The sequence below is a fragment of the Kwoniella pini genome, chromosome 10 (genome assembly GCF_000512605.2).
Source record: "Kwoniella pini CBS 10737 chromosome 10, complete sequence".
NCBI lineage: Eukaryota > Fungi > Basidiomycota > Tremellomycetes > Tremellales > Cryptococcaceae > Kwoniella > Kwoniella pini.
This window is the reverse complement of record NC_091725.1, coordinates 971112-996386: the sequence shown is the minus strand read 5'-3', so window position 1 is coordinate 996386 and position 25275 is coordinate 971112. Positions and strand designations below refer to the sequence as shown.

The following is a 25275-nucleotide window of genomic DNA, read 5'->3' as shown; positions in this document are numbered from 1 at the left end:
TAAAAGAAAAGAAAAGAAAAAAAAAGTTAAAACTCAAAATTACTTTTTAATGAAGAAATGTTAGTTGTATTGAAAATTGTTTTTTATTTTTTTGGTTAATTAAATTAAAGGATTTTTAAATTATTTGTTGTTATTTTTATCCATATTTTTAAATTCATTTTTTTTTTGGTTTTATCATGTCAATATTTCATTATTTTGTTTGTGTTTGGTATTCATGCATATTCATATTATTCATTGTTTAATCGAATTAATTTATGTGAGTTGGACAATTGCTTCATAACGTTTCAAATAGTATCCTAACTCTCAGAATTCATTTGAACATGAGTTGCATAAAACTCCAATAAAACATCAGGAAAAAACACCAAAAATACAAGAAACAAGGAAAAAGGAGCTTAGTTCACTTCAATACTCGTTAAACTTTTACTATATCACATTAGAATATTCAAATTGAAACATCGAAAGCTTATGCTTAGTCTGCTTCCTTCTCTACGTTACTTTCAACTACCTTTTGCTTATCTTTCTCTTGATTCGCTTGTTCTACTAAAGCAGTAACAGCAGCTGCAGTAGGTGCGGAAGGTTTAAGTCCCATACGAGTAGCTACGTACTATATATCCAATCAATACAGATCAATCAGTATAAATATCTCAGAATAGATAAGGCATATTAACAATAAAAAATGAACTTACATCTTGAGCAATAACCTCTACACTAGTTCTTAGGATTTCGACTAAACGTTCTTCAACCCATTCTGATTTTTCATATTCTACTTCCATCCAATCAGAAGGTGAAGGTTGAGTTACGGTTGTAAAGCTTAGAGAATGAGAAGAATCATGTAATGTCAATAAGAAAAAAAGATGTTTAGGAGGTTGACTTTCTGTAGTTGACGTATGAATTGGTGGTTCGGGATATGGTAGTGGAGCTAATAAGGGTTGAAGATGAAGGAATATAGGTACTGTCGTTACTGGAACTTGAGCTAATGATTTTTTTCATTGATTTTTTTCATTAGCTTAATGGTTAAATGAGTCCTTATATATGCTTGACTCACGGTTTGGTGCAACAATCCTTCCTTTTGGATTTTCCTCTTCTCTCTTTTTCACACTTTCAATTTCAACTTTTGATTTCTCCCAAGCTTTATCCCATCCTTCAACAGGATTGATACTTCTTCCTTCTCCTTCTACGTCATCCTCTTCATTTTCTGCCTTTTCATTGCCATTCAAAGGTGGAGACCATACAATGATTAATTCCCCGGATTCAGTTTGTTCTAAAATTCTAACCCATGCTCTGTAAATCACACCTTCCACACCTGAATATCCAAGCATTGGATGAGTTAGCCATAATTCAAGAGTTTCATGAGCTGAAATTGGTGGTGCGACTGTATCAAGAATTGAAGTTAAAGTTGATGTTGTAGTATTAACAAGATCTTGTCCTGTAAAGAAAGCAAGAACATCAGAATAAGCTTCAACAATTGGAAACTGAAGACAAAGATTGAAAAAGTACGATTTTTGATAACTCACTTAACTTTTCCAAATCAACACCTTTTACAATTCCACCTAATCTCTCTTCTGCACCTTTTCTTAATTTATTTAAATCAACATTAGGTACATTAACACCTTTTACACCTAAATTTTCTAATTGATGAGTTACACCTTGTACACCTTCTTGACGAACTTTTTTATATTGTTCATCTGCAACTTTTTGAGCTTGTTGTAAAGCATTAGTTGCAGATGACCAAAAAGAAGAAACTCCCCATCCTCCTGAATTAGGTGATGTATTTACATTCACATTTGAAGAAGGTACATTTACAGGTTCAACAGAAGGTGATAATAAAGCTGTAGGAACAGGTTGAGAAGGAGTAGTTGATCTTGATAATGGTTTATTATTTGTAGTAGAAGAAAGTGGTTTTGATTTTTGATTAATTTGAGCTTGTAAAAAATCTAATGCTTTTTGAGCTTCTTCATCACCTTCTCCACCTTGATTTGAATTTTCTCTATTTGATGATGTTGATTTCCTTATACTATCTTGTGATCCTCTTGGAGTACTTTCATTTACACTTGAAGGAATAACTGAACCTGTTGAAGTAGGATTAGTTGTAGTTGTTGATGAGTCTTCATTTGAAGCATCGAGATTATCTAAATTAGAAAGGAAATCTAATGCTTCTTCTGCTTTACTTTTCTTTCCTTTAGGTGGCATTTTCTCTCAAGGATCTGATCTTGATCACTGAAATATTGGGCTTCGTTGATTTATCTGATTTCGTCCCAAGAATAATTATGTTGAATATTATGAATACACGATAAGTATCCAAGTTGAAATGGGAAGTAAATACGCGTAACGTATCAACCGGTTATTCCGTCATTCCTTGGCCACTAAGCATGCCTAAAATAGGCTCCTCCACTTGATATGATTACTCGTAACAAGCCTAAAAGGCTTACTAGTAGTTATCAAGCGGATATATACTCATTATCATATTCGGATCTACAGTTCAGCTCCGAAGTCATCAAGAACTAAGAGGTGAATTGTCTGATGACAAAAATCAATCGAATGACAAGTATATTTCATTCAACAATATAAGATATAAAACACAAACAGAATGGCCAATCCACTTTATGCTGTAGCGGATTGTAAGTAGGTTGAAGTAGTGTAGCTAGAAATCATTAACCAAAATCGTACACTCGTAGTTTGCCTTATTCCAATGGGATTACCAAAACCTTCTGTTGGACCTGAAATAGCTGAAGTTCAAAGGGTATTAGAGAAATCAGGATTAGAGTATAAAGTGAGTTATACTATTTACTTCAATTCAATCCAAGTCATTATTTTGACTAACTTTTACTCTCAATTTAGTTACAGTAAGCGAATTAATCTCTCTTAATGAAATTATCAATATACTGATTTGTTCTTTTTTTGTTAATTATTTCTAATTTAGTGGATATGGAACTAATCTTGAAGGACCATGGGATGATGTATGTAAAGTCATTGGTGAATGTCATCAAGCTGTACATGCTTTAGGATGTCAAAGAATTGCTGTAAGTCTTTTAATTCTTTGGTCATTCTCAAATTGTCTTTGGAAAACAAAACAAAACTACATTCTTGAAAAAAGTGAAATATTGAGCAATACTTATGAATTTACCTTTTTCAGACCGATGTTAGAATAGGTACTAGAACAGATAAATCAATTACTTCTGGTGGAAATAACAGTAAAGTACAAAGAGTTGTAGATATATTATCTGAAGAAAAGAAGTAAATTAAGTCTGCTATGCAAATTGATCTGCATTCAAGTATACAACATATTATGCTTTAACTGCAGATTTTGCCTTGTTCGAGAGATATCAAATATGAATAAGATATCTCAATGAGTTTCCATTTATACACTTGATATGAAGTGTTAAAGAAAAATTCCAAATACGATATTACTGCTTAATACTGCCCTCTTCTTCTCCATCAACTAACCAAGCCGCGAAATTATCTAACCTTTCCCTTTCTTCTTTATCGGCTTCTTCATCATCTCCAAATGATATTCCTCCAGATTTACGGAATCTTTCTTTTCCTGTATATATACCTGCATATATCTGAAGGATTGCTTGCAAATTCAGCTATTTTCCACGTACAGGTTGAGTCTAGCTGACTCACCACTCGACCGTCAAAGTATCTATTATTCATTTTCAATACACAAGCTTGAGCAGAGACTGCATCTTTAAATTTTACAGTCATCACTCCATCTTCTTCTTTCTATTTTCATACACATATTTGTCAGCTACTTGATACGCAAGCGTTGAGCGAGCTGACTCACGTCATACAATATCACACTAGTCACCGTACCCAATGTTTCCGCTTCTTCTCGTACTTCTTCTTTCAATTCAAGCAATAATCCTGGATCTTTATTTAAATCTTCTAAAGTGAACATGCCTTTAAGTACTACGACTCTATTAAATCTGTTAGATAGAGGTGCAGGTGCTCCCCCAGCAGGTGCGAGTGGATCATCAGAATCATCATCAGAATGCCATGCGACTTTACTACTCCCGAAAAAAAATTAAAAAAAAATGTCAGACTTGTAAAAAAGGAAATTGAAATTTCGATCAAGGAGTCCATTCAAAGAACTTACTTTTGTAAAGTTTTTATTCTTTTTGACATACGTTGTTTTTCTTCATGACTTAATTTTTTCTTTTCTCCTCTTCCATAAGCATGTTCTGAACTGTCCTTTTTTTCATCTTTATCTTTTGGTGCAGGATGTTCTTTATCTTTTGGTGTGTATTCAGCAATTTTAACTTTTATATTTCCATATCCACTACCTAATTCTAATTCTGTATCATCTAATAAAGTTATTGCTAAATCAACACTACCTTCTTTAAAATACATTATTAAAGCTTCTCCTTTAAATTTCCCTTGTTCATCATAATATAATTTTATACGTGGTTCACCTTCATCATCAATTAATAAAACTCCTGCTTTTTGAAAAACTGATGCTAAAATATCTACAGTTGAATTTGGTGGTAAATTCGTTACCCATACAGCTGTTCTTTTTGGTGTAGCTTGTGTTTGTTGTTGTTGTTGCTGTTGACCTGAAGTTGAAGATGTTGAACCATTATTATTGATGTTATTGGATGTATTCAAAGTATTTGAAGTATAGTCTTTCTCGCCCTTTTTACGTTTCTTATTTCGTTTTTCGTCTCTAGCTACAACAGCGTTTGCAGGGGTCTGTATCAAATACTGAGTCAGATCATACGAAGATGTACTTAGGAATCTCGAAACAGCTACCAAGATTTACTTACACTTTCATCTACACCGGCAACGGAATAAGCAGCTTGTTGAGCTTTCCACAAATCCTCGTCAATCTAACCATCCATACATCTATGAGCTAAGCCCTCGCGTTGAATGTATGAGACTATATGACATACCAATGGTATCCAAGCTTGTCCTGTCCATTCATATTCCGTTCCATCATCATCCTCATATTGCCATTTCCCAGCGGTCTTATCAAAATGTACTCGTGGATCTTCCTCGAATCTACCGGGAATTGGTGCGTTGGCGGGCATGTTGGTGTTTTACAAGTTTGAAATCGCTTATCCAGCTTTTGATCAGCTTCTCATAAGTACTTCATATAACTTGATGCCTTGTTGCTGGTGTTTTCATCCCCTTGTATACGACAAAGGGCAAAGAAGATTATGGTAGGCCAAACGTCATATCGTCAAGTAGTACTAATATATTGATCATGTCACGTGAATTTGCTTCCGTTAACCTAGAAGATCTACTAATAGTATTCAACCCCTCGTAAGGAATCTCGAGATCATCTTCGCAGTTCAATATAACATCTTGTCTAGCCTTTTAGTATCATTGCTCAATCTCTTCAGTCTTCATCTCATCCATTCGAAGAGGAGAGATGTAAGATTGCTGAGAGACCTAAACAGTCTCTCTTTATCATTTAATCAACCGGAATTCATTGCATTACGACTTACGACCAACGCATTTTTATTATATTATCAAACATTCGATATCAATTGACGCGCGACAACGTCTCTAATATTAGAAAACCAGTAATTCACGACATTTTCACTTTATATGAATAGGCTGTAATAGCCAAAACAAAACACTCAATACATTCTCTCTACACCTTTTGACTGTCATATATCCAAGTCATCTGCTTCCTCCAATTTGAAATACGATTCAAGATGCATAGATTAGTAAAAGCTCGTTCACAACATTTCGCTTCTTCACCTAGAAAAACAGCTAACCCATTAATAACAAAACATACATTATATAATGGTAAACATCCACCAAAAAGACGTAGATTAGGTTCAGAAGCTTTTGTTATTTCAAGGCCAGTCGTAACTTCAGATAGTGAAGAAGATAAACAAGAAGTTATAATTTCAGATGAAGATTTACCTATTAAACTCGGTGAAAGTTCAAAAAGAATATCATTACCTTTAAATCCTGAAATAGGTCAACAAAATATAAATAAATCTACAAGTCAGAAAATTAATGGTACTAGAAAATCGACATCAAGGAAGAATCTCAATAATAAATCTATAGCGAAAGAAAAAGCCAAAATAGAATATACTAATGGAAATGATGTATTCGGGAATGATCCTAATGATGATGATGATGAAGAATATGAATCGTCTTCTACAAGTCCGAGAAAGCGTAAAAGATCGCATAGAGATCCCGACTCAAGTGCTGATTCTGGAAGTTGGATTGAAATGGATGAAGATGAACAAGAACCTGAATTTATAGCTGAGAGTAAATCTATCCAAAGTCCACCATTGCTGCAGGTTCAAGAGCTGACGTTTGGGATGTTTCTCTAGGTGATCAGCATTTGATTGACTCTGCACCAGCGTATGCTTTACATAGATTACGGAAAGCAGAACTGATCAGATTATGGAAAGTTGCTGGAATGTGGAACGAAGAAGATGATGTAGACTCGGTGAACTCGGTTGACGAAGAAAATGATGCTGGAAAGGGTAAGAAAGAGCTGGTGGATGGATTGATATCGGGAGTAAGCATTTTCAGTATCTCTGCCAGAGGTAGGTAGATCAGGGCTAAGGATATATTGTGTCTTTTTATGATCAGCGTAAATCTTTTGACCGATTAATCTCCCCTTTTCCATCTTCACCCAATCGCTCATCCCCTCGACGCAAAGCTACTATCGATTCTTCTACCGATATCAAACAGCTTCGTTCTTCCGCATCATCTTCGCAGCAATCACCGACGTCATCTCCATCGTCGTATGATCGGCCCATTCGAGGTAGACCTATAAGAGATCTGGATACCACTCCCAAAGCTATACCTCGTACAAGATCGAGGGTAAGATTGGCAGAAACCACTTTGATCCGTACAGCACCTAGACGAACGAAAGACCGAAGGAAATCAATGGGCAAAAATGGTTTTAGGGGAAGAAGCAAAAGTATGGGTGATGATAAAGTCGATAAGAAAGCTAGATTCGGTGACGATGTCAAAAGTCCTGCCAAGGGTTTAATTGAACGCAGAACAAGACGTTCATCAACCCTTTCTTCAGCTTATACTACTACAGATACATCTCAAGATGGGAATTCACCTCCACCACGTCAAACTTCACAACGTATAAGGAAACAAGCTGTACCTCGTGGATTTACCCCAGCACGTCAATCTCTCAAAACGAAAACCATTACAAATACAAAGAAAAGACTTGTCAATGGTCATGCACAGGAGCAAGCCAATACGACAGAAGAAGTAGAGGAAGAATCAGAAGATGATGAACCTACACCACTTGTCAATCGACTTAGACCTAGAGGTAGATCAAGCTACATTAAAGAAATGTCTAGTGAAATTGAAGCTGATGATGAAGAGAACGAAGATGAAGATACTATGACAATGCAAGAAACCGATGAACAAGAAGAAAATTCACCTGGACCTTCAAGAAGATTACGAAGTCGTGATAAATTAATTGATTCTGATATTACCATGATTTCAACCTCAAAGAACAATCGAAAATCTTTACCTGCTAGAGGAGCTAAGAGAAAAGCTATTGAAGCTCTAAAAGGTGGAGAAAGTGACACGGAGATTGAAATGGACATGGATGTTGATGGAGACACAGTACTTTCTCCAGAAGAAATTGAAGATGGAGGAAATGAAAAGGACCGATCCCAAATACGCGCTCATCAATCTGTTCCATCCACTCCTCCTCGCCGACTCACCCGTCGGTCATCTCGACATTCACCCGTCGTGATCGTTTCTGACGGGGACGAGACGGCGGAACCCCCAGAATCGGATCTTACAGCTACTCCTGACTCTCCATCCCCTCAGCCCGAAGATGACGTACCTGCTACTCCCGCTCAAACGCATACAACGCGATCTGGCAGAGCGTTTGGTGTGATGCAAAGTCGAAAGAAGCGTTTGAGACAAGAAGCGAGGGACGATCCCGATATGGAAGTAGACGATGACGAAGATGAAGAGGACGACGAAGAGACTGAAGATGAGTCTTTTGAAGTTGGTGTGTCTACATTTCTCAGATCTGCAACGTATTCGGATAGCTTGGCTGATTCAATTGCGTTTGTGTATAGACGTCGACCTTACAGACGCGACTATAGCTTCTCTTACGCGACTTCTGAGAGATGAACTCGTACAAATGTGCGAGTCTCGGGGAATAGAAGTGGGAGGTACCAAACCGCAATTAGCTAAAGCATTGTTAGAGTGGAGAGATGAACAAAGCGGAGGCCAAGATGCGCCGCAATCGGATTCCACCTCATCACAGGGTACAGCGAAACCGACTTCATCTTCCAGCAGACCTTCCAACAAGAAATCGAAGTCAAAATCCAAATCCAGGAAAATTATACATGCGATAGGTTCCAATGTCCACGTCCCAGGTAAAACCACACCAGTCTTGTTGAGGGATCACATACACGCTTCGGATCCTGCGACACCACCTATATCGGACGAATCCAACAGACCTGCTCAGTCTGAAGCTGAATTAAATCTGGATTTGCAAGAGTTGGGTTTGGAGGATAGTATAATCAAGCCTTCTCAGCTTATCAAAATGGAGAAAATCGGTAGCGGGGGTTTCAAAGAGTAAGTCGAGATTTCACTTGATGATCGTTGTCGCAATCAAGATCCGCGGTCAAACAATGTACTAATTTGCGCGTTCTCGATTATCCGTAGTGTATTCGTTGGCAAGCTTCGAGGTAGAAAGGTCGCCATCTCTGAGTTTAGAGGCCATCTCTCTGAGAGTAAGTGGAGCACGTGTGATAGTATTTGAATTTTTGTTGACTTATTCCGATATTCTAGTGGATATACGTGAACTCAAGTTACTAGCAGAATTTAGTCATCCTAATATCGTTCGATTTGTAAGCTGACACAATGCATTTCAGTGAAGGCTTCATAGGAAAAAGCTGACAATCGGTGATTCAGCGCGGTATCTGTATACCCGAAGATTCGACTCATGTACCGTGTATGCTGGTCAGTGAATTATGTGAAAATGGTGACCTCTTCGATTATATTGTGAGTGATTCTGATTTTAATTGCGATCAAAGTCGACACTATTGACCCGTATCGATAGCGGAACGTGAATTGTCCTTCGCTTCGAAGAGTATTGAACCTAATGCTAGATATAGCTCGTGGTTTGGAATACTTACATACAAGAAAACCATCAATTATTCACCGTGATTGCAAATCCTCCAATATTTTGATTAATCGAGCTGGTCAAGCGAAAGTAGGAGATTTCGGATTAGCAAGAGTAAAAAATTCTACAAGATCCATGATACGTTCTTTAGTCGGTACAGTGAATTGGCAAGCTCCTGAACTATGGCATCCTCATCCTAGATACGATTATAAAGTCGATGTATTCAGTGCTGGAATGGTTTATTGGGAGATGATGTCAGGTTGGACTGGTGACAAGGTATGTTGGACTTGTTTCTACTTGAGATCATATCGATATAAACAATCCCTGACCGTGGATGATCCCGCATCGATATTTTTACAGAAATACCCTTGGGAAGGACATAACGAACATTACATTTACGACGCTGTAGGAGCCAAACATAGAAGACCATCCATAAGTGGATTAAGAAAACATTGGGGAGATGAACCTGTTAACTTGATGGAAAGAATGTGGCATCAAGATCCAGCAGAAAGACCTACTATGACTGATGTTGTAGCTGATTTAGAGAGTTTAATCGCTGAGCTCAGATGAAGCGAATAAAACAATACTTTCACATTGCATAATACAACTTCGGACTTACTCAAATATTGAACTTGTATCCTATAAAATCAGTTGCTTATGCATGTACACATAATGATTCATATGATTTTGTCGCTATCTCAATCAACATATAGTTAGTTATTTGTTGAAAAAAACAATTTCAGTGCCACCCCGTAGGTTGTATTCGGAGGTGATAAAGTGGGTAACGAATTTAATATAAATAAGATTGACCAATGATAAGTCCGTAATTTCCCGACATGGTGACAAGTTATAAAGTAATATGGGATGAACGGAATCAAATTATAGTTTAACTTCATCCAGTCAAATCAAAGCAATACGAATACTACTAACTACTAACGATTTATCCATTTAAATATCATTGATATATATATATATATAGAAAGTAAAACTTTATTCTCTCTTCCTTGTTCACACATACGCGCAAGCAATTCGACAAAATGGCTATCGAGAATCAAGCCTCAACATTAGAGGAATCAACTTCAACTTCTCTTTTCTCTAATTTCGTTTCTTTCTTCGTACCTACGTGAGTGATGTTGACTGATTATTGAATTGGATTAAATGGAATATCATATCGACATCAATAAGATGAATGAGGGATATGAATAGAAGTATAGTAGAAATATGTACGATATGGATACTTTGAAGAGAAATTGATGGAATTCAGGATGGGAGAATAGGAAGTTTACTTTAATCGAAATTACTAAGATTAATCAAACCATATTGAGAAGTTGATTAATGGAGGAAAAGAGGAACAAGTTCGATTGTTCATAATAGGATTGGGTTTTGGTCCATCGGCGGAAAAAATTTAGGAAGCGATGTTGGACAAAAAGTCATATTGACCATACTTTTCATTTTCATATAGCGCTCACGCCGAAGCTCCAGAGGAATCCGAGGAACCTGCTGAAGAGGGTAGTGACGAACCAGAAGAGAAAGAAGAAGAGGAAGAGGAAGAGGAGGAAGAACCTGAGGACGTGAGTCCGACATTCCTTCCTATGTCTGATGTTTTAGTTGAATTAGAGGGGATAAATGCTGATCATAACAAAATCGCTATTTATATATGTCACTAATCTTAACAATCGGTATTATCATCGATTATCTACCTATCAATATTTCATAATCGATTACTTCTTACGCCGACAATTTCGATTTCTTTATATGTTATCGACAATCGTCAATTCGTGCTCATAAACCTTTTATACTCCTGTAAATCGTGAATTACCCTACACCTACACAGCCAGCACCAGCAATTCGAGAAGAATGTGAACAAAAAACATGTGCTGAGCACGTACATCATTTCAAACATTGTCAAGAAAAAGTAGAAGCTGGTAAAGGATTCCCAGGAGAAGATTGTGTTGAAGAATTTTTCCACGTATTACACTGTGTTGACGTGAGTAACTCTATTAAAATTATCATCTGTACCTCTGCGCGTCGGATTTGTCGGGAAATGTAATGGAGATCACAGCAATCAGTGGATGGATAAGTACACCAGGATCTTAGTGCATCAAAAAATAAGAACGGGATCCAATCAGCATTATTTGAATTGTGTCTGCTTTATTTTTCTTGCTGATCATTGTTGTATATCTCTTAGCAATGTGCTGCACCAAAGATCTTCAAGAAACTCGCTTAATCTCCCCAATCACATGATTCGTCTCGACTGGAGGAGGATGGTCCCACCTTGGTAGGATCAGTGGGCTTATACATACATGGCATGACATGCAAAAACCTACACTTTCAAAACTCCTAATGGGAAGTATTTAAATGGCAGCAACGGTCCCGTTCTGTATCATTGTGTCACATTTAGGCTCAATGAGTAAGATTTGTGCATAGACATGTTATGATACGGGATGTGTAGGGCATGTCGTGTCGCATCGTGAAAGGATTTAACGTTACAGCCCGAGGAGGGAGTGACCCCCTTCTCTCCACTGGATTTAATACTTTACTCTTTCCCTGCTCTCGCACATTAAAAATCTCCTAGATCAAGGTCGATAGTTCTAGCTACATATTGTTGTGGAGTTTCATTTTTCCTCAAACCAGATACAGGAGGAACATCAGGTTTCGGTATAGATGTTGAATTTTCTTGACTTGCCCTATTTATCAAATTCCGCTTATCGTTAGTCTCTAAGATTCCATTCCCAAAAGGATAAAAAAAAAACAGAAAAAAAAGAAAAAAGGAGTAAAATGAGAACATACGATTTAGCTTTAATCATTGCTTCTTCAGCTTTTTTTCTAGCTAAAGCAGCTTGATGAGCTTTACTCATAATTTCTTTTGTTTTTCTTTTATTATTTTCATTTATTTTTTGAATTCTTAAATCATAATCATCTGAACTTTCATTAGAACCTTGAGTTATTAATTGACCTGTAGTTGGATCACCACCTAATTTAATTATTTCAGAATTTATTGATTCAACAGTTTGTACATCATTACGACGTAATGCTAAATCTCTTGTTGATAATAATTGTGATATTTTTAATAAAGCTGATCTATTAGCTGATGGATCATGTGCTTTTCTAGTGTTGATTTGACGATTAACTTCGGTCTATACAAATATTTTCAATATTTAGCAAAATCTGATCTATGATTGGATGGATTTGAATTCATAGACATATCTTGACTTGAAACAAAATTGACTTACATCAGTCATAGGTCTATCTCTCAAAGTCTTTATATCCTCATGTTTTTGTTTCAACTCGCTCCTTTTTGGTAATTTCACTCCATCCGCTTTGCTAGTCATCGAAAATCTCGAAAATTCTTTTTCTTCAAAATCACCATTTGACACATCGGCAATTCTGAATAATCTCGTTAATTTCCCATAAGAACATAATAATCCTCTCGCATCTCGTATATTACGTCCTTTGTATTCTATATTGTAAGCACCGAATTTTTCTGACGTGTCGACTTCTACTCGGTCATAGTATCAGTCACATTCTCCATCCCGACCTAGAACGAAAAAAGCAGGATGGAACTTGCCTTTTATCCGGTGGACTCTGTATTTTGGTCTCCCTTGCTCATCAGGCTCAGAAGCCATCAATCTTACATATGCTCCTGATCGTCAAAGAGATATCAACATTGGCTTCTTCCCACTAGAATCATATCGCGGGACGTAAAACGCTGACTTACCAGCGACCACGTCCTCGAATCCATCTTTATACATCATATCAACCAATTCATACCGACTCAACCTAGCAGAATTGACCTCAAGCCTAGTGGCAGGAGTTCCATCTATATCTTCTTTAGCCTCTTTGTTTGGTGAGAGATTTTTGTCTGGCGAACGAGGTGGAGAATACCTTTGAGTGTAAGATTGAGAATGTGATATTTCACCATCTTCCGTCGAGTTTTCTGAACCTGGAGATGCGGATCTGGGTCGTCTTTGACTTTGTCTTGCCGCCTGAAATTCACAAATTCAAAATTTAAGCACAAGTAATAGCTCATACAATATTGATAAATGAGGAGTAGCTGCTTACACGTCGTTGAGCTCTTTCATCTTTGGCTTTTCGTTTATTCTTTAAATCCGCCATAGCCCTAGAAGCCTCTTTTGATACGCTGGTATGTTTTCCTTTATTCAACAAGCATTATCAGCCTTTCGGGTCAGTCAGATCTGGACTACGGTATGCAGATTAACGCACTCTTCTTCCTCGACGGTCCGTCATCATCATCGTCCTCATCATCCCCACCAATAGTCTTGAACATAGCATCAAGAGCCTGAGAATCCTTGAGCTTTTGCATTTCCTCAAGACGTCCAGCTAGAATGTCCTCTCTCTCAATTTCATTCATGTTCTCTAACCTGTAAGATATAGTAATATTCAGTTGCTGTGTATTGAGTCAAGATACTGTGAGCTTACCTCTCTCTATCAGCTTCATCAATATACTTCCCTTCTAATGGGTATGGGTTTGTAGTCATTCCTCTAGGTTTCCTATTGACATTAGAGGAAGATGCAAAATTGGTTACTGCATCTTCTTCATCTGACTCTGAATCTATATCCATATCTGCTTCTCCTTCAGATTCGGATTCTTCGCTGTAAGAGTTGGAAAAACAGATTTTAGCTTCATATTCCGCTTTTACTACTTTAGAATAATAACAAAGAGCACATGGATTATATGTGTGCTTGCGCATGGCATTTTGTTTATAGATATACGTGTAGTCAGATCAATCGAAGCTAGTCATAACTTACAAAGCTTTTGATTTTTTCTGTTTACCTCCCCCAGAATTATGTCTCTTCTTAGATGGTCTTCGAGCGGGATCATCCTCTACTAATCCCAATAATTCGTTCTCAAGATCTGACATTTTGCTTTTTTGATTGTATTCTGTCTCTATTGGTTGCTGAGATTCAGTTGTTTACGTGTACTTTGTATTTGCAAGATGTTTATAATTGTAAAGTAAATCGATAAGATAATGAGAACGAAAGAAACGAATGTTACGGTAAAAGTGGAATAAAAGCGCGAATGAGTTTTGAGTTCGAGATTTATTGTTACTTTAAGTTGTTATGACTATCACTGAAAATTCCATTTACACATCAAAAAACCCACTTGGCACGCTGTTCCAAACATAGAACTCAATTTGGAGGGCAAAATTCTGCATCAGCAAGTTTTGCTGCTGGACCGTACAAGCAGGATCCATTGCTTGACAGTAACATTGACTTGCAATCATGATCTTCCGCTATTTCTACGTCATTTCGGCTATTCTGCTTGCTATACCTCTATGTATAGCAAATAAACAACTAGATTCTCAAGTAACGGATTTGTTCTCGAACACTACGACTAGTCATACTAATAATTGGGCAGTATTAGTATGCTCTTCAAGATATTGGTTCAATTATCGTGTAAGCTTTTCTAATCAATATTATTTCCCTTTGTTGAAAATTGGAGAAAGCTAAGTGTTGAGTTTTAGCATATGGCAAATACATTGGCAATGTATCGAACACTCAAAAGACTTGGTTTACCAGATTCAAATATTATTTTAATGTTATCTGATGATGTAGCTTGTAATCCTAGAAATGCTTTTCCAGCTACAGTTTATGCCAACGCAGGTAGACAAATGGATTTATATGGTGAAGGTATAGAAGTCGATTATAGGGGTTATGAAGTTACTGTTGAGAGTTTTTTGAGATTATTGACTGGTAAGTCATTTTCTGTTTCTTGTGCGATCACTGTATCGTAAAGCTAGCAATCAAATTGAAATGTTATACTTACTCAAATTGTTATTTTAGGTCGACACGATTCTTCAGTACCTAGATCTAAAAGATTACTTTCTGACGCTTCCTCAAACGTTTTCATCTATATGACAGGACATGGAGGAAATGAATTCCTGAAATTCCAGGATAACGAGGAAGTCTCAGCTTATGATGTAGCTGATGCCGTTGAACAAATGTGGGAAAAGAGAAGGTGAGTTTAAAATACTTAAACCTAGTAATAACGTTCAATAAGCTAAATATGTCTGTTGGCAAGGTATAACAAATTGTTATTCACCATTGATACATGTCAAGCAAATACAATGTATTCTAAATTCTATTCACCCGAGATCATCTCAACTGGATCCTCATCCCTTGGAGAGAATAGTTACTCGGTGAGAAGAAATCATCTCATTAGGAGCGTATATTTGACTAATAGAGTGATCACGTAGCACCACAATGATTTGGATATTGGAGTAGCTGTCATCGATTCATTCACGCATTATATATTGCAATATTTGGAAACCCTGGGAAAGGCCTCGCAAGCTACTTTAAAGGAATTTGTGAGTTGAATAATTCTGAGACTCGATGTCAGAATTTCCCTTATCTACCCATTCTTCCCCTGATTTTGTCTAGAGTTATCCAAACCTCGGTTTCTTTTCCCCTTATACCGCCTGAGATGTCTCAATCTGGCCCTGAGCGTCCGTTACGTCCTTGTTCCCAATTCATCTCTGTCCTTGGACAGTCCGAATCTTCCCCCTTCCTTGCCCCGCTCTTCCTTATGTTCCGCCTTAGCTTCTTTTCCGCGTACTCCTTGGTACACAACCGTCAGGCATGATAGCTGAAAATAGGTTGATACAGTTTGCAATATACGACCCGGTCAAAATCCAATCTCATCCAGGTATCTCAACAGCCCTATCATCAGTATCACCAGAAGATATATTGGTCACGGATTTCTTCGGAGCTGTAGCTAAAGTTGAACCGTCAGAAAAGGATTCTGAACTTTCACTATTCAGTCAAGCAGCGAATGACTGGGAGAAAAGTATCAAATCACCACTTGAACCCAAACTGTTGAACAAAAAATTTTTAGAACAAAAAGAAAGCTTGGAAAGCTTACGATTAGCTTGGAAGAAACCTCTTGAAAGCAGTCAATTAGATACAAAACGATTGATCAGGACTTTGACTGGGATAGGCGGTATCGTATTGTTTTTCTACGTCATGCATGCTAAGGGTAGGTCGAAGACAGATTGACCATTTGCATTGCTTATTTGTATTTTTCATTCCTATTTGTATGTATATACGTAGACATCTGATATACCCTGCATTTATGTATACCAAATGACTTGTCTCCTTCTATTCATATAGCTGCTGTTCAGAGATGATCTTCGCTATTTGCCCTATTTACACCCTCTTTCTATCTTGAGCCATACTGACAATCTTAGTCAATTTAATTCCCATATCTACCGCCATCCCGAGTGGAATGAGTAAGAAAGGTACATATTCGCTTAAGAGTGTAATCATTTCTTTCGTCGTGAGAGGGGGTTTCGGATTAGCTGTAAATATTGCTCCGAGACATGGAATGAGAGTTGTAGCTGTTGATGCGCCGTAAGCAAGTAGAAGAGCTATTGAATTACGCATATGAGCAAATGACCTTTTGAAACTCATCAAAGATTAAAAGAAAACTTACGGTAAACTCTCTTATCGTCTACTCGACAAAATCATATTAGTTTTCGGAATAATGATTTATCAATCAGGAATGATATGCGGAAATATGTTTTAACTCACTCCTCCATAGACATATAGCACCAATTATAAAACAAGGTAATTGAAATCCACCTTCAAGGAAAAAGAAGTATTGTAACCAAGCGAATTCTCTTGTTTTAGATATTGCACCTCCTAATATTGGATCTCTAGCTAATGTAATTGACCATTCAAATAATGCTGATAAGTAAGTATCAGCTAACCAATGTTTAGGATAAATCGTTTGTAAGTCCAAAAGAATCGTTATAGGCTATTATAAACCTTTATCAATTTTAAGATCGATAGTAGTCCCGAACAAGATTTAGCTTACTTACTATATGCAGCTGTAGATAAGCATCATAATTACATCGATTAGCTCGATAATTTGAAAAATCCAGATGTAAATAATACTCACTGCGCAGAACCAGAACCATAATCCATCGAAACCTCTACCAGCGAATCTGGACATTTTCGATAATTGGTCCTTCTCTTCAAACGTTTTCTTCTGAAAACTGACCTGAGATGTTTTGATACACAAATATAGTAAAGGAAACACCCTTCCGAAATCAAATTGAGGATGGGTATGAAACGCGAATGTGGAGGTCAATCATAAAATGTTAGTAGAAACAACAAATACAGTATAATCGTGGCGATGAGAAATTCGGAACTTGTTGTTTTTCATCTACCATTTAATTTCGTCTCAATACCTTTGGCTAGATGACATAATAGTGAAGAAAATCTCATGCAGTCACTTTTATCGTGCATTCGATTTTTCAATTCATTTCATAGATAGTGGGGGATGTACGTACGACGATACCATTTTCATCATCAGTTGTCTGGAATGTGTCAGGCACAACCTTATTCACAACTTACCCCTCTTGTAGGTAGAATTGTATTGCATTTACGAACCTATGCCGACTAGTTATATGGCACATATTTTGAGCGGCACGAACAACATGAACTCCAGTATAGCCAAACATCTTCCTGGTGATCCTGTCTTTGAAGGAGCTCCATTCGTTCTCCGAACTGCTCAGCCGCCCCACTTGGGCGATCATGTCACCTCGAGACCCCAATTCTCCTATCGAGAGCCTCTGATCGGCTGGTCAACGTATCTCGCTTCTTTGGGTCAACATCCATTATACTTTGTTGAATTTAGCTGTCCTGCATCATATCCTAGCAAAGTTAGTCAATTGTTGCATTTTACCTGAATCAATAGTCCTGATATGAAGTCTTACCAAACAGGAATCCAATACTGTTACTCGAGAAGAAGTATGAATTGCTTGGACTATAGCAGTGAACATATGGCGCCGCTGGTCCATTCTGAGCAAGATTATACCTGACGGATTAGACAAAGCCACTCAAAGGAGAAAACAACAACTTTTGAACAAGTTGGAAGCGGTAGGTTTATTCTGATGTCAACCAGAGTGGGAATACTAAAAGCTGACTATACGTTGCATTGACAGTGCGATGCTTTTCTCTGTAGGTCTATTCTAATGCTGAATCTTTCTAAACATTATTTGTAGATGAATTAGATCTTACATTGGGAATTCTTTTCCGGCTGGAAATAACTGGTCAGCTACCCTCAATTAACCCTGTTCCGTACCCATTTGACGACGAGGATTTCGTCATGCATGCGGTAAGGCTCGGACAGGGAGCTACTGAGAAGAATTTGACAACATTGTTCGTATATGCGACAAGGGTCCTCCTGGAAATGCAAGATGAAAAGAAAACAGAAGAATTCAAAGATTTAGAAGAGAGATTTGGATTCGGTGGATATGCCATTTGTCAAGTTTACGGATTGACAGACTGGAATGCAGAGGATAATTAGGTTCTTTTCTGCTTGGCCAAATGGATATCAGACAGATTGTATATTTTATAACTCTTATTATGTGCAATATTGACGTTGTAATCTGATGCTCGTTCATGACATGCATCTGCGTTCTCGCGAAGTGCATTATATCTTTGATGAACGGTGATCTGTTGTACGATTTGAGAAGCGTTGGGCATTGCTCCGCTTTGACCACCATACATCCTTATAATGCTCACTTTTTCGTTTACGAAGTCTTCCTAGTTTTTCGCTTAAGAATGATTGGTGATGCTGACATATTATAACATCAAGACTATGCGTATTGACTGTGCTGGTCGAGTATGAGAGAAAAACTCGTCATCCCTTCCTTTATATTCTCACGATTGCCAGAAAGTGAACCCGAACTGCTCAAACCCGATCACTCCTCTCGCTTATCAAGGTCTGTGCTTTTGATCAATCACAAAGGACCCATAAGAATCATTGTTGGATATATTGATCAAAGTCACACTCTAGGCTCCACTAGTCTATAAACAAAGTAAGAAATGGTAGTGACGATCAATGTTTCACTCTTTCCGTCATTGATGGTGAACTATCGTCTAATTTGGATATGAGCACCGCATGGCACGGTTCACCGTGTATGCACTTTATGTTATCATTACCATCATGATTGCGAATCAAGGGCTGATCCATTTGGATGAAATTCAATATACTCAACATGCTTTATTCCCTAAATCCCCTTCTCTTCTTTTTAAATGCCCTCGCTTCTTTCTAGCAATTCCCCATCAATCCTTGTCACACCGTTCATTCTTTCGTTCGTTCTCCTTTTTCCCAGTAGGTAGGCTCGTCTGATTCTTGTATTCTTTCACTCCTTATTTCGTCAGCTACACTTTAAAGTCTTGATCACTAAGGAATCCGATATCATTCAACTTCAACGATGGTATATTTCGCCACTTTCATCCTTCCATTCCTAGTCACCTTACCCATTTTCATCCTTTCCAAACCTAATCCTACACCTACTGATCCACTCGAGGTAAGAGGGTACGATAATTACCCAAAATGTTACAATTATGAAACTCGAGATCCCCATACATGTAAATGTTATTCGGAATACGAAGAACCTAAAAATAATTGGTACTATAAACGAGCTGAAGAAACTACAATCGCTCAAGTTGATACTCAGTCGAAGAAAGGTGGTGAACATCACCTTGAAGAATGTATTTGTCCTGATTATCCTAATACTGAATTAGATGATGGATGGGGTATAGGAGACTGGAAAAGGAAAGGAAAAGATCATGAACATCCGAAATGTGTTTGTAAAGGTAATCACCAAAGTGAGTCGAATGAAAATATTTTCACAATAAGTTATTTCGTTCTCCATCATGTTAATCATTGAGCTGATCATGATCTTGTTCGTAGCTTACAACGCACATACTAGAAAGTGCGAATGCATTGTAAGTCATACACTCTCAAAATCGTATCAGTGCCATAGGATTTCTTCCCTCACAACGGATCCGCGCTGACGAGATGATCGTTAGAAAAACTGGTGCCCATGGACTCCGTCAACACACGATAAAAGAAGTGGAAAGAAAGGTGGATACGGTCACCACGGACTTGATTGTAAACCTTGCGGACCAACCGGATCACCTACTCCTCCAGGCAATGGTGGCGGTGGCGGTGGTGGTGGATATGGAGGTGGATACAAGAAAAGATCACCGTCTTTACACGAAGCTATGCAAATGAGAAAAACCGATTCCAGAGGTGTCGAAGATTTTATGGGATGTAAGGATCAAGAGAAGGCTTGCGAATCTAATGGAAATTGGAAATGCGTTGAGTAAGTCATTTCGTTTCTAATGACCTAAGTGCTTTTTTCTGGGAAGTTGACAGGACTCTTTTGATAGTGTAAGCTCCTTGCTTTGGAGTTGTGGTGGATGTCCCGGCGACGGTGTTGGTGAGTACTGGTTCCAAAGAGACGTCAAAGGTTACTCTCAACAGCTCAACTAAATCTGCCTCGATGATAGATTGCGGATCTGTACCTGGAGTATCGGAAGTCACTTGCCATCAAGGCAGATGCCTAATTGGTCAGTAGGCAATCTGTCCCGATCTCGTCTTTCTCAGCCATTCCATCTTTTCGAAAGCTGAATCTGAGTAAATTTTCAGAATCCTGCCGAAGAGGATATAAACTCACCGACAAGCCCGATATTGATTATTTTACCAATACTACTTGCGTCAACGAGAATGATTCGCCTAGACACTGGTTCGTAGCGCAAGGAGTTTAGTCGCACTAATCTTATCATTCGGATCCATCTCTTTTTTCTCATCAAATGGACAATCTCGTTCTTTAGATCTACACTTTAATTTGATATACGGTCTTGCAGATCATTATACGTTCGTTACCGTCAGATGCCATATGTTTATAGATGGGATAGTACTTAGATTACGTCAATGCGAATATGAAATTTATGCCTTAAACAGTCCAGACATCAGATGTTGAGTTCGCCTAGCAAGCAACGGTCAGTCTTTTGGTTTGTAGTGAGCAGATTAACTCAATCAATAGAGAGGGCGAAATACAACATTATTCATGATCAACTGCTCTGAAATTACTATAATACAGAATTCAGCCTATAATTTATGGTAATAATACGTATTACACTTCCGTGTAACATAATTTCTTCGATTGAGTTACTAAACTTCTAATTCATTTACTTGTTTTTGTAAAATTTCTTCTCTTCTTTTTAAACTTTCAACTTCAATATTCATAGCTTTACAAGCCATTTCTAATTGTACATTACTACTTATTAAATCTTGCCATTTATTTTCATACTTATTAAGTAATTTACCTTTATCTTCTTGATAAATTCTTCTATTTCTATTAATATTTATAATTTCTTCTTTTATTTGATTTAAAGATTCTTCTAATTCTTTTACTTGTGAAGAAAGTTGAAAATTTCTAATTAACCATGCATTTGGTGAATAATTTGATAATAAATTTGTATTTTCCAATCTTTTTAAATCATAACATAAACCCCAATTTCGTCAGTCCAGTCAATTCAGTTTTTTGGAAATTATCATTTAATTAAATTTTGAAACTCACCTTAATGTCATATGACCTTCTGAAATTTTACTTAATTTTTCAGCTTCTTTTAATTCTTCTAAAGTAGATTCAGAAGATATAGAAGGAGGTTGATATTTTGTTGGATCTATTGATTTTATTGTTTTTTTAGGATATTCATTTAATAAAGAAGATAATTCAGATGATTTCTAAAAATGAAATGGAAAGAAAAGAGATTGTTAGTATAGTTTCGAATTAAAGTAAGCAATTTGCTTTTAAAATAGTTACTCACAGGAAAAACATCAATAGATTTCGGTATTCTTTCATCATTATCATTTATTTGAGGTGTATTTCTTAATTCAGCTTCTATTAATGATTGTGCAGCTGCTTTTAAAGATGGATCATCTAATTGTTTATCGTAATATGGTAAAGAATCTATATATGTTGATGAAGACATTGTCAATACAATTTTCTTTCTCAGGTCTCTTTCACTCTATCTGCTGGATCTTTGAATATTGTTTGTTTGTACAAAGTATTTTTGTTATGGATACTATTTAACATCTTTCAAAATGTCATTCAACTTGTGTCTAAAGTCAACAACCTTCGAAGGATCAATGTTACGCATAACGGAATCAAAATATCTCACCATAGGAAGTCGGCGTTATCCGGGATAATGCATTTGTGGTCAGTCAGATAGATAATAGGTAACCTAACCTCCACTGTTGTTAACCTCTCTATATCTAACCCAAGAACAAGTGTCATTTAATATTATTACCTAGACTATCGAGCTTAAATATTAAGCACATACATCAAGGCGACATCAACTCAGCTGTATATCCCACTCACGATTCGTCAAGAATCAAAGCAATCAAAGAAACGGTAATCTTCTGACTATATCAACAACAACAAAAGCCAGACCATAATCCAAGAAATCACGAACGAGGCACTTCACGATGGAACCGATACTAGGAGAGAGTAAGAGGCGTGTGGTGAGTATTGGAATATCTTCAATACCAACCAAGAATCCCAGGAAACAAGCTATACTTATGGCGCCTGTTTTCATGGATGATTTGAGCTATTGAATCCGAACACAAGACGTGCGAGTCCAACCTAAGAAGGGAGCTGACTATATTTAACTTTTAAGTGTTATTTCTTCGATTCGGATATAGGAAATTATCACTATGGTCCAGGTTAGTTCCTTCTCCACCTTCTAATCTCCTCCTTGAGAACTGGATTAAGCTGACGAATGATACCATATGATTAGGTCATCCAATGAAACCTACTCGTATTAGAATGTGTCATTCTCTGGTTATGAATTACGGTTTATACAAAAAGATGGAAATTTTTGTGAGTCTTTCTTAACATTCCAATTTAAAAGCAATCAGCTTATAACCATATTTGAATTATAGAGAGCTAAACCAGCTACTAAACGAGAAATGTCTCAATTTCATACAGACGAATATGTTGATTTCTTACATCGTATAAATCCTGATAATGCTCAACAATTCGCTAAAGAGCAAGTCAAATGTGAGTTTTCAGCTTAAAAGCCCGCTCGTTGTAAAAGGCCATCAAGCTGATGAATCATATTTGAAATTGTAGACAATGTAGGAGATGACTGTCCGATATTTGATGGGTTGTTTGAGTATTGTTCGATCTCTGCTGGGGGTTCGATGGGTAAGTCAAATGCCTTGATGTTTCTAGAGCTGGACGAAAGAAAGTTAACGGGTATTATGGTTGTTCGCAGAGGGAGCAGCAAGATTATCTAGGGATAAATGTGATATTGCTGTCAATTGGGCTGGAGGATTGCATCATGCTAAGAAAGCTGAAGCGAGTGGTTTCTGTTACGTCAACGGTAAGCCAGCTGTCAGCCTTGTCTCGACGCATGGGTATCAAGCTGAGTCATTTTCGTAGACATTGTACTTGGGATTCTCGAATTGTTACGGTGAGTCAGCTCATGCACTTCTATACGACCTCTGTAAGTTGACATTCCACGCGCATTAGATATCATCAAAGAGTTCTTTACATCGATATAGATGTGCACCACGGAGATGGGGTCGAAGAAGCTTTCTACACCACTGATCGAGTGATGACTTGTTCATTCCACAAATATGGAGAATTTTTCCCTGGAACAGGTGAAGTGAGGGATAATGGAATAGGTAAAGGCAAGGGATATGCAGTGAATGTACCTTTAAGAGATGGAATAAGTGATGAGAATTATCAAAGTATATTCCAGCCTGTGAGTCACATTCTCTCGACTATCTTCAAAACTCATTTTGTCATCTGTCTCAGAAAAAGCAGAAAAGGCTGACATACCTGGATTCAGGTGATAAAACGAGTGATAGAATGGTATCAACCAGGAGCAATTGTTCTTCAATGTGGTTCAGACTCTTTATCGGGTGACAGATTAGGGTCTTTCAACTTGTCAATGAGAGGTCATGCTGCATGTGTGCAATTCGTTAAATCATTTCATCTACCTTTGCTATTACTAGGAGGAGGAGGTTATACAGTGAAAAGTGTTAGTAGGACATGGGCGTATGAAACTGGTTTAGCAGCGGGTGTGGAATTACAGAAGAGTGAGCCAAATCTTCACTCTTGAATTCTGTTTAATTATCCAAGCGCAATTTGAGCTAATGTTGAGAATCGTAGACATACCGAATAACGAATATTGGGAATATTATGGACCAACATATGAACTTGATGTACGATCAAGTAATATGACGGATCACAATACTCCTGAATATTTACAAAAAGTTACGGAATCTGTATTTGAATTTTTAAGAGATAAAAACGCTGCTCCAAGTGTACCATTACAAGGTAAGTTTTTTTTTTTAAATCATCATTTTTTTCCCATCAATCTTGAATTTTAATGAACTTGATATAATGATATAGATGTACCGAAATTAAATCATGATGATGAAGATGAAAATGAATTAGAAGATATAGAAGATAAAGATAAAAGAAGACCACAAAGATTATGGGATAAAGAAAAACAAAATGAAAATTCATTAAGTGATTCAGAAGATGAAGGTACAGGAGGTAGAAAACATAGACAAAATCATAAGATTTCATCATCATCATCAACTTCATTATTAATAGAAAATGGTAAAAGGAAAAGATCAAAATCAAAATCAAAATCACCAACTACTAATATTGATTCAATTCAACCTATTTCATCAACTTCAAGAGTTTCAAATGTAAATGGGGATGAAACAGAAGGTATAAATGTAGAACAATGGGCAGAATCTATACAACCTACAAATGAATCTGTACTTCCTACTACAAATATAAATTTGAATTCAAATGTAAATGGAGATGGAGATGTTGAGATGATTGATTCGACTGCTCCTACTACTATAACGGAAACTGGAATAACATCTCAAACACCGATAGAAAATGTTAATCAAGATCCAATAGAACAAGTTCAAGAGCGTACAGTTGATGAGGGAGTATTGAGTGGAACAACAGCAGGAGACCTAATTGCAGAAGGTGCATAATAGTTCTTTACCTTTTTTAAAACCTACTTTTACTTTCTTATAGTTACGTATTAGGAAATAAAAGCTCTTACATACTATACTTGCCATTAACAGAATACATTTGTTTTTAAATTTCGATTTGCTTTAATGATGTAATTCTTGGATGTATTTAGTTCGTTGTTCGTAATTCAAAGTTTGCTCAATGTAAGAATTACTGATGAAATGCAGAGCAGAGAAGGTTTAATGAGTCATGAATTTCAGGAGTAAGTACAGAAGAAGTTTAATGAAATGAATTAGATTTTAAACGTATACATGAAAACTAAAATGTTGTTTGATATTGATATATGAAAAATATAAT

The 25275-nt window shown here is 37.0% G+C and overlaps 12 protein-coding genes across 12 annotated transcripts; 7 read left to right on the top strand and 5 right to left on the bottom strand.

The window, feature by feature from the left end:
- Positions 1-469: 469 nt before the first annotated feature.
- On the bottom strand, positions 470-2190 carry I206_107176 (uncharacterized protein; the record flags this gene model as incomplete). The annotated part of the gene is made up of 4 exons (XM_019157000.1): positions 470-604; positions 687-973; positions 1046-1426; positions 1515-2190. 4 exons carry the CDS (start codon positions 2188-2190, stop codon positions 470-472), a joined length of 1479 nt encoding a protein of 492 aa, XP_019009718.1.
- Positions 2191-2587: 397 nt separating this feature from the next.
- On the top strand, positions 2588-3238 carry I206_107175 (uncharacterized protein; the record flags this gene model as incomplete). The annotated part of the gene is made up of 4 exons (XM_019157001.1): positions 2588-2618; positions 2676-2763; positions 2921-3020; positions 3134-3238. The coding sequence occupies 4 exons, from the start codon at positions 2588-2590 to the stop codon at positions 3236-3238; spliced, it is 324 nt and encodes a 107-aa protein (XP_019009719.1).
- Positions 3239-3404: 166 nt separating this feature from the next.
- On the bottom strand, positions 3405-5027 carry I206_107174 (uncharacterized protein; the record flags this gene model as incomplete). The annotated part of the gene is made up of 6 exons (XM_070203463.1): positions 3405-3563; positions 3625-3723; positions 3785-4007; positions 4097-4689; positions 4764-4826; positions 4890-5027. 6 exons carry the CDS (start codon positions 5025-5027, stop codon positions 3405-3407), a joined length of 1275 nt encoding a protein of 424 aa, XP_070059564.1.
- Positions 5028-5660: 633 nt separating this feature from the next.
- On the top strand, positions 5661-9652 carry I206_107173 (uncharacterized protein; the record flags this gene model as incomplete). The annotated part of the gene is made up of 9 exons (XM_070203462.1): positions 5661-6228; positions 6294-6484; positions 6559-7957; positions 8028-8532; positions 8623-8690; positions 8749-8807; positions 8872-8961; positions 9020-9358; positions 9443-9652. 9 exons carry the CDS (start codon positions 5661-5663, stop codon positions 9650-9652), a joined length of 3429 nt encoding a protein of 1142 aa, XP_070059563.1.
- A 467-nt stretch (positions 9653-10119) lies between these two features.
- I206_107172 (uncharacterized protein) lies at positions 10120-11309 on the top strand (the record flags this gene model as incomplete). The annotated part of the gene is made up of 4 exons (XM_019157004.1): positions 10120-10205; positions 10545-10653; positions 10917-11069; positions 11271-11309. 4 exons carry the CDS (start codon positions 10120-10122, stop codon positions 11307-11309), a joined length of 387 nt encoding a protein of 128 aa, XP_019009722.1.
- A 333-nt stretch (positions 11310-11642) lies between these two features.
- Positions 11643-13965, bottom strand: I206_107171 (uncharacterized protein; the record flags this gene model as incomplete). Its single annotated transcript, XM_070203461.1, has 9 exons — positions 11643-11769; positions 11873-12219; positions 12316-12581; positions 12651-12725; positions 12801-13068; positions 13145-13236; positions 13307-13464; positions 13523-13696; positions 13853-13965. 9 exons carry the CDS (start codon positions 13963-13965, stop codon positions 11643-11645), a joined length of 1620 nt encoding a protein of 539 aa, XP_070059562.1.
- A 361-nt stretch (positions 13966-14326) lies between these two features.
- I206_107170 (uncharacterized protein) lies at positions 14327-16099 on the top strand (the record flags this gene model as incomplete). The annotated part of the gene is made up of 6 exons (XM_019157006.1): positions 14327-14500; positions 14569-14797; positions 14888-15062; positions 15126-15243; positions 15301-15411; positions 15710-16099. 6 exons carry the CDS (start codon positions 14327-14329, stop codon positions 16097-16099), a joined length of 1197 nt encoding a protein of 398 aa, XP_019009724.1.
- Positions 16100-16249: 150 nt separating this feature from the next.
- I206_107169 (uncharacterized protein) lies at positions 16250-17057 on the bottom strand (the record flags this gene model as incomplete). The annotated part of the gene is made up of 4 exons (XM_070203460.1): positions 16250-16470; positions 16536-16553; positions 16634-16859; positions 17004-17057. The coding sequence occupies 4 exons, from the start codon at positions 17055-17057 to the stop codon at positions 16250-16252; spliced, it is 519 nt and encodes a 172-aa protein (XP_070059561.1).
- Positions 17058-17544: 487 nt separating this feature from the next.
- On the top strand, positions 17545-18416 carry I206_107168 (uncharacterized protein; the record flags this gene model as incomplete). Its single annotated transcript, XM_019157008.1, has 5 exons — positions 17545-17769; positions 17831-17857; positions 17918-17986; positions 18052-18067; positions 18112-18416. 5 exons carry the CDS (start codon positions 17545-17547, stop codon positions 18414-18416), a joined length of 642 nt encoding a protein of 213 aa, XP_019009726.1.
- A 913-nt stretch (positions 18417-19329) lies between these two features.
- On the top strand, positions 19330-20671 carry I206_107167 (uncharacterized protein; the record flags this gene model as incomplete). Its single annotated transcript, XM_019157009.1, has 6 exons — positions 19330-19726; positions 19812-19846; positions 19931-20226; positions 20294-20343; positions 20414-20473; positions 20553-20671. The coding sequence occupies 6 exons, from the start codon at positions 19330-19332 to the stop codon at positions 20669-20671; spliced, it is 957 nt and encodes a 318-aa protein (XP_019009727.1).
- Positions 20672-21077: 406 nt separating this feature from the next.
- I206_107166 (uncharacterized protein) lies at positions 21078-21901 on the bottom strand (the record flags this gene model as incomplete). The annotated part of the gene is made up of 3 exons (XM_019157010.1): positions 21078-21396; positions 21487-21653; positions 21737-21901. 3 exons carry the CDS (start codon positions 21899-21901, stop codon positions 21078-21080), a joined length of 651 nt encoding a protein of 216 aa, XP_019009728.1.
- A 496-nt stretch (positions 21902-22397) lies between these two features.
- On the top strand, positions 22398-24938 carry I206_107165 (histone deacetylase RPD3; the record flags this gene model as incomplete). Its single annotated transcript, XM_019157011.1, has 11 exons — positions 22398-22433; positions 22589-22634; positions 22709-22791; positions 22854-22971; positions 23044-23118; positions 23189-23296; positions 23356-23386; positions 23446-23680; positions 23768-24017; positions 24091-24258; positions 24334-24938. The coding sequence occupies 11 exons, from the start codon at positions 22398-22400 to the stop codon at positions 24936-24938; spliced, it is 1755 nt and encodes a 584-aa protein (XP_019009729.1).
- Positions 24939-25275: the final 337 nt, after the last annotated feature.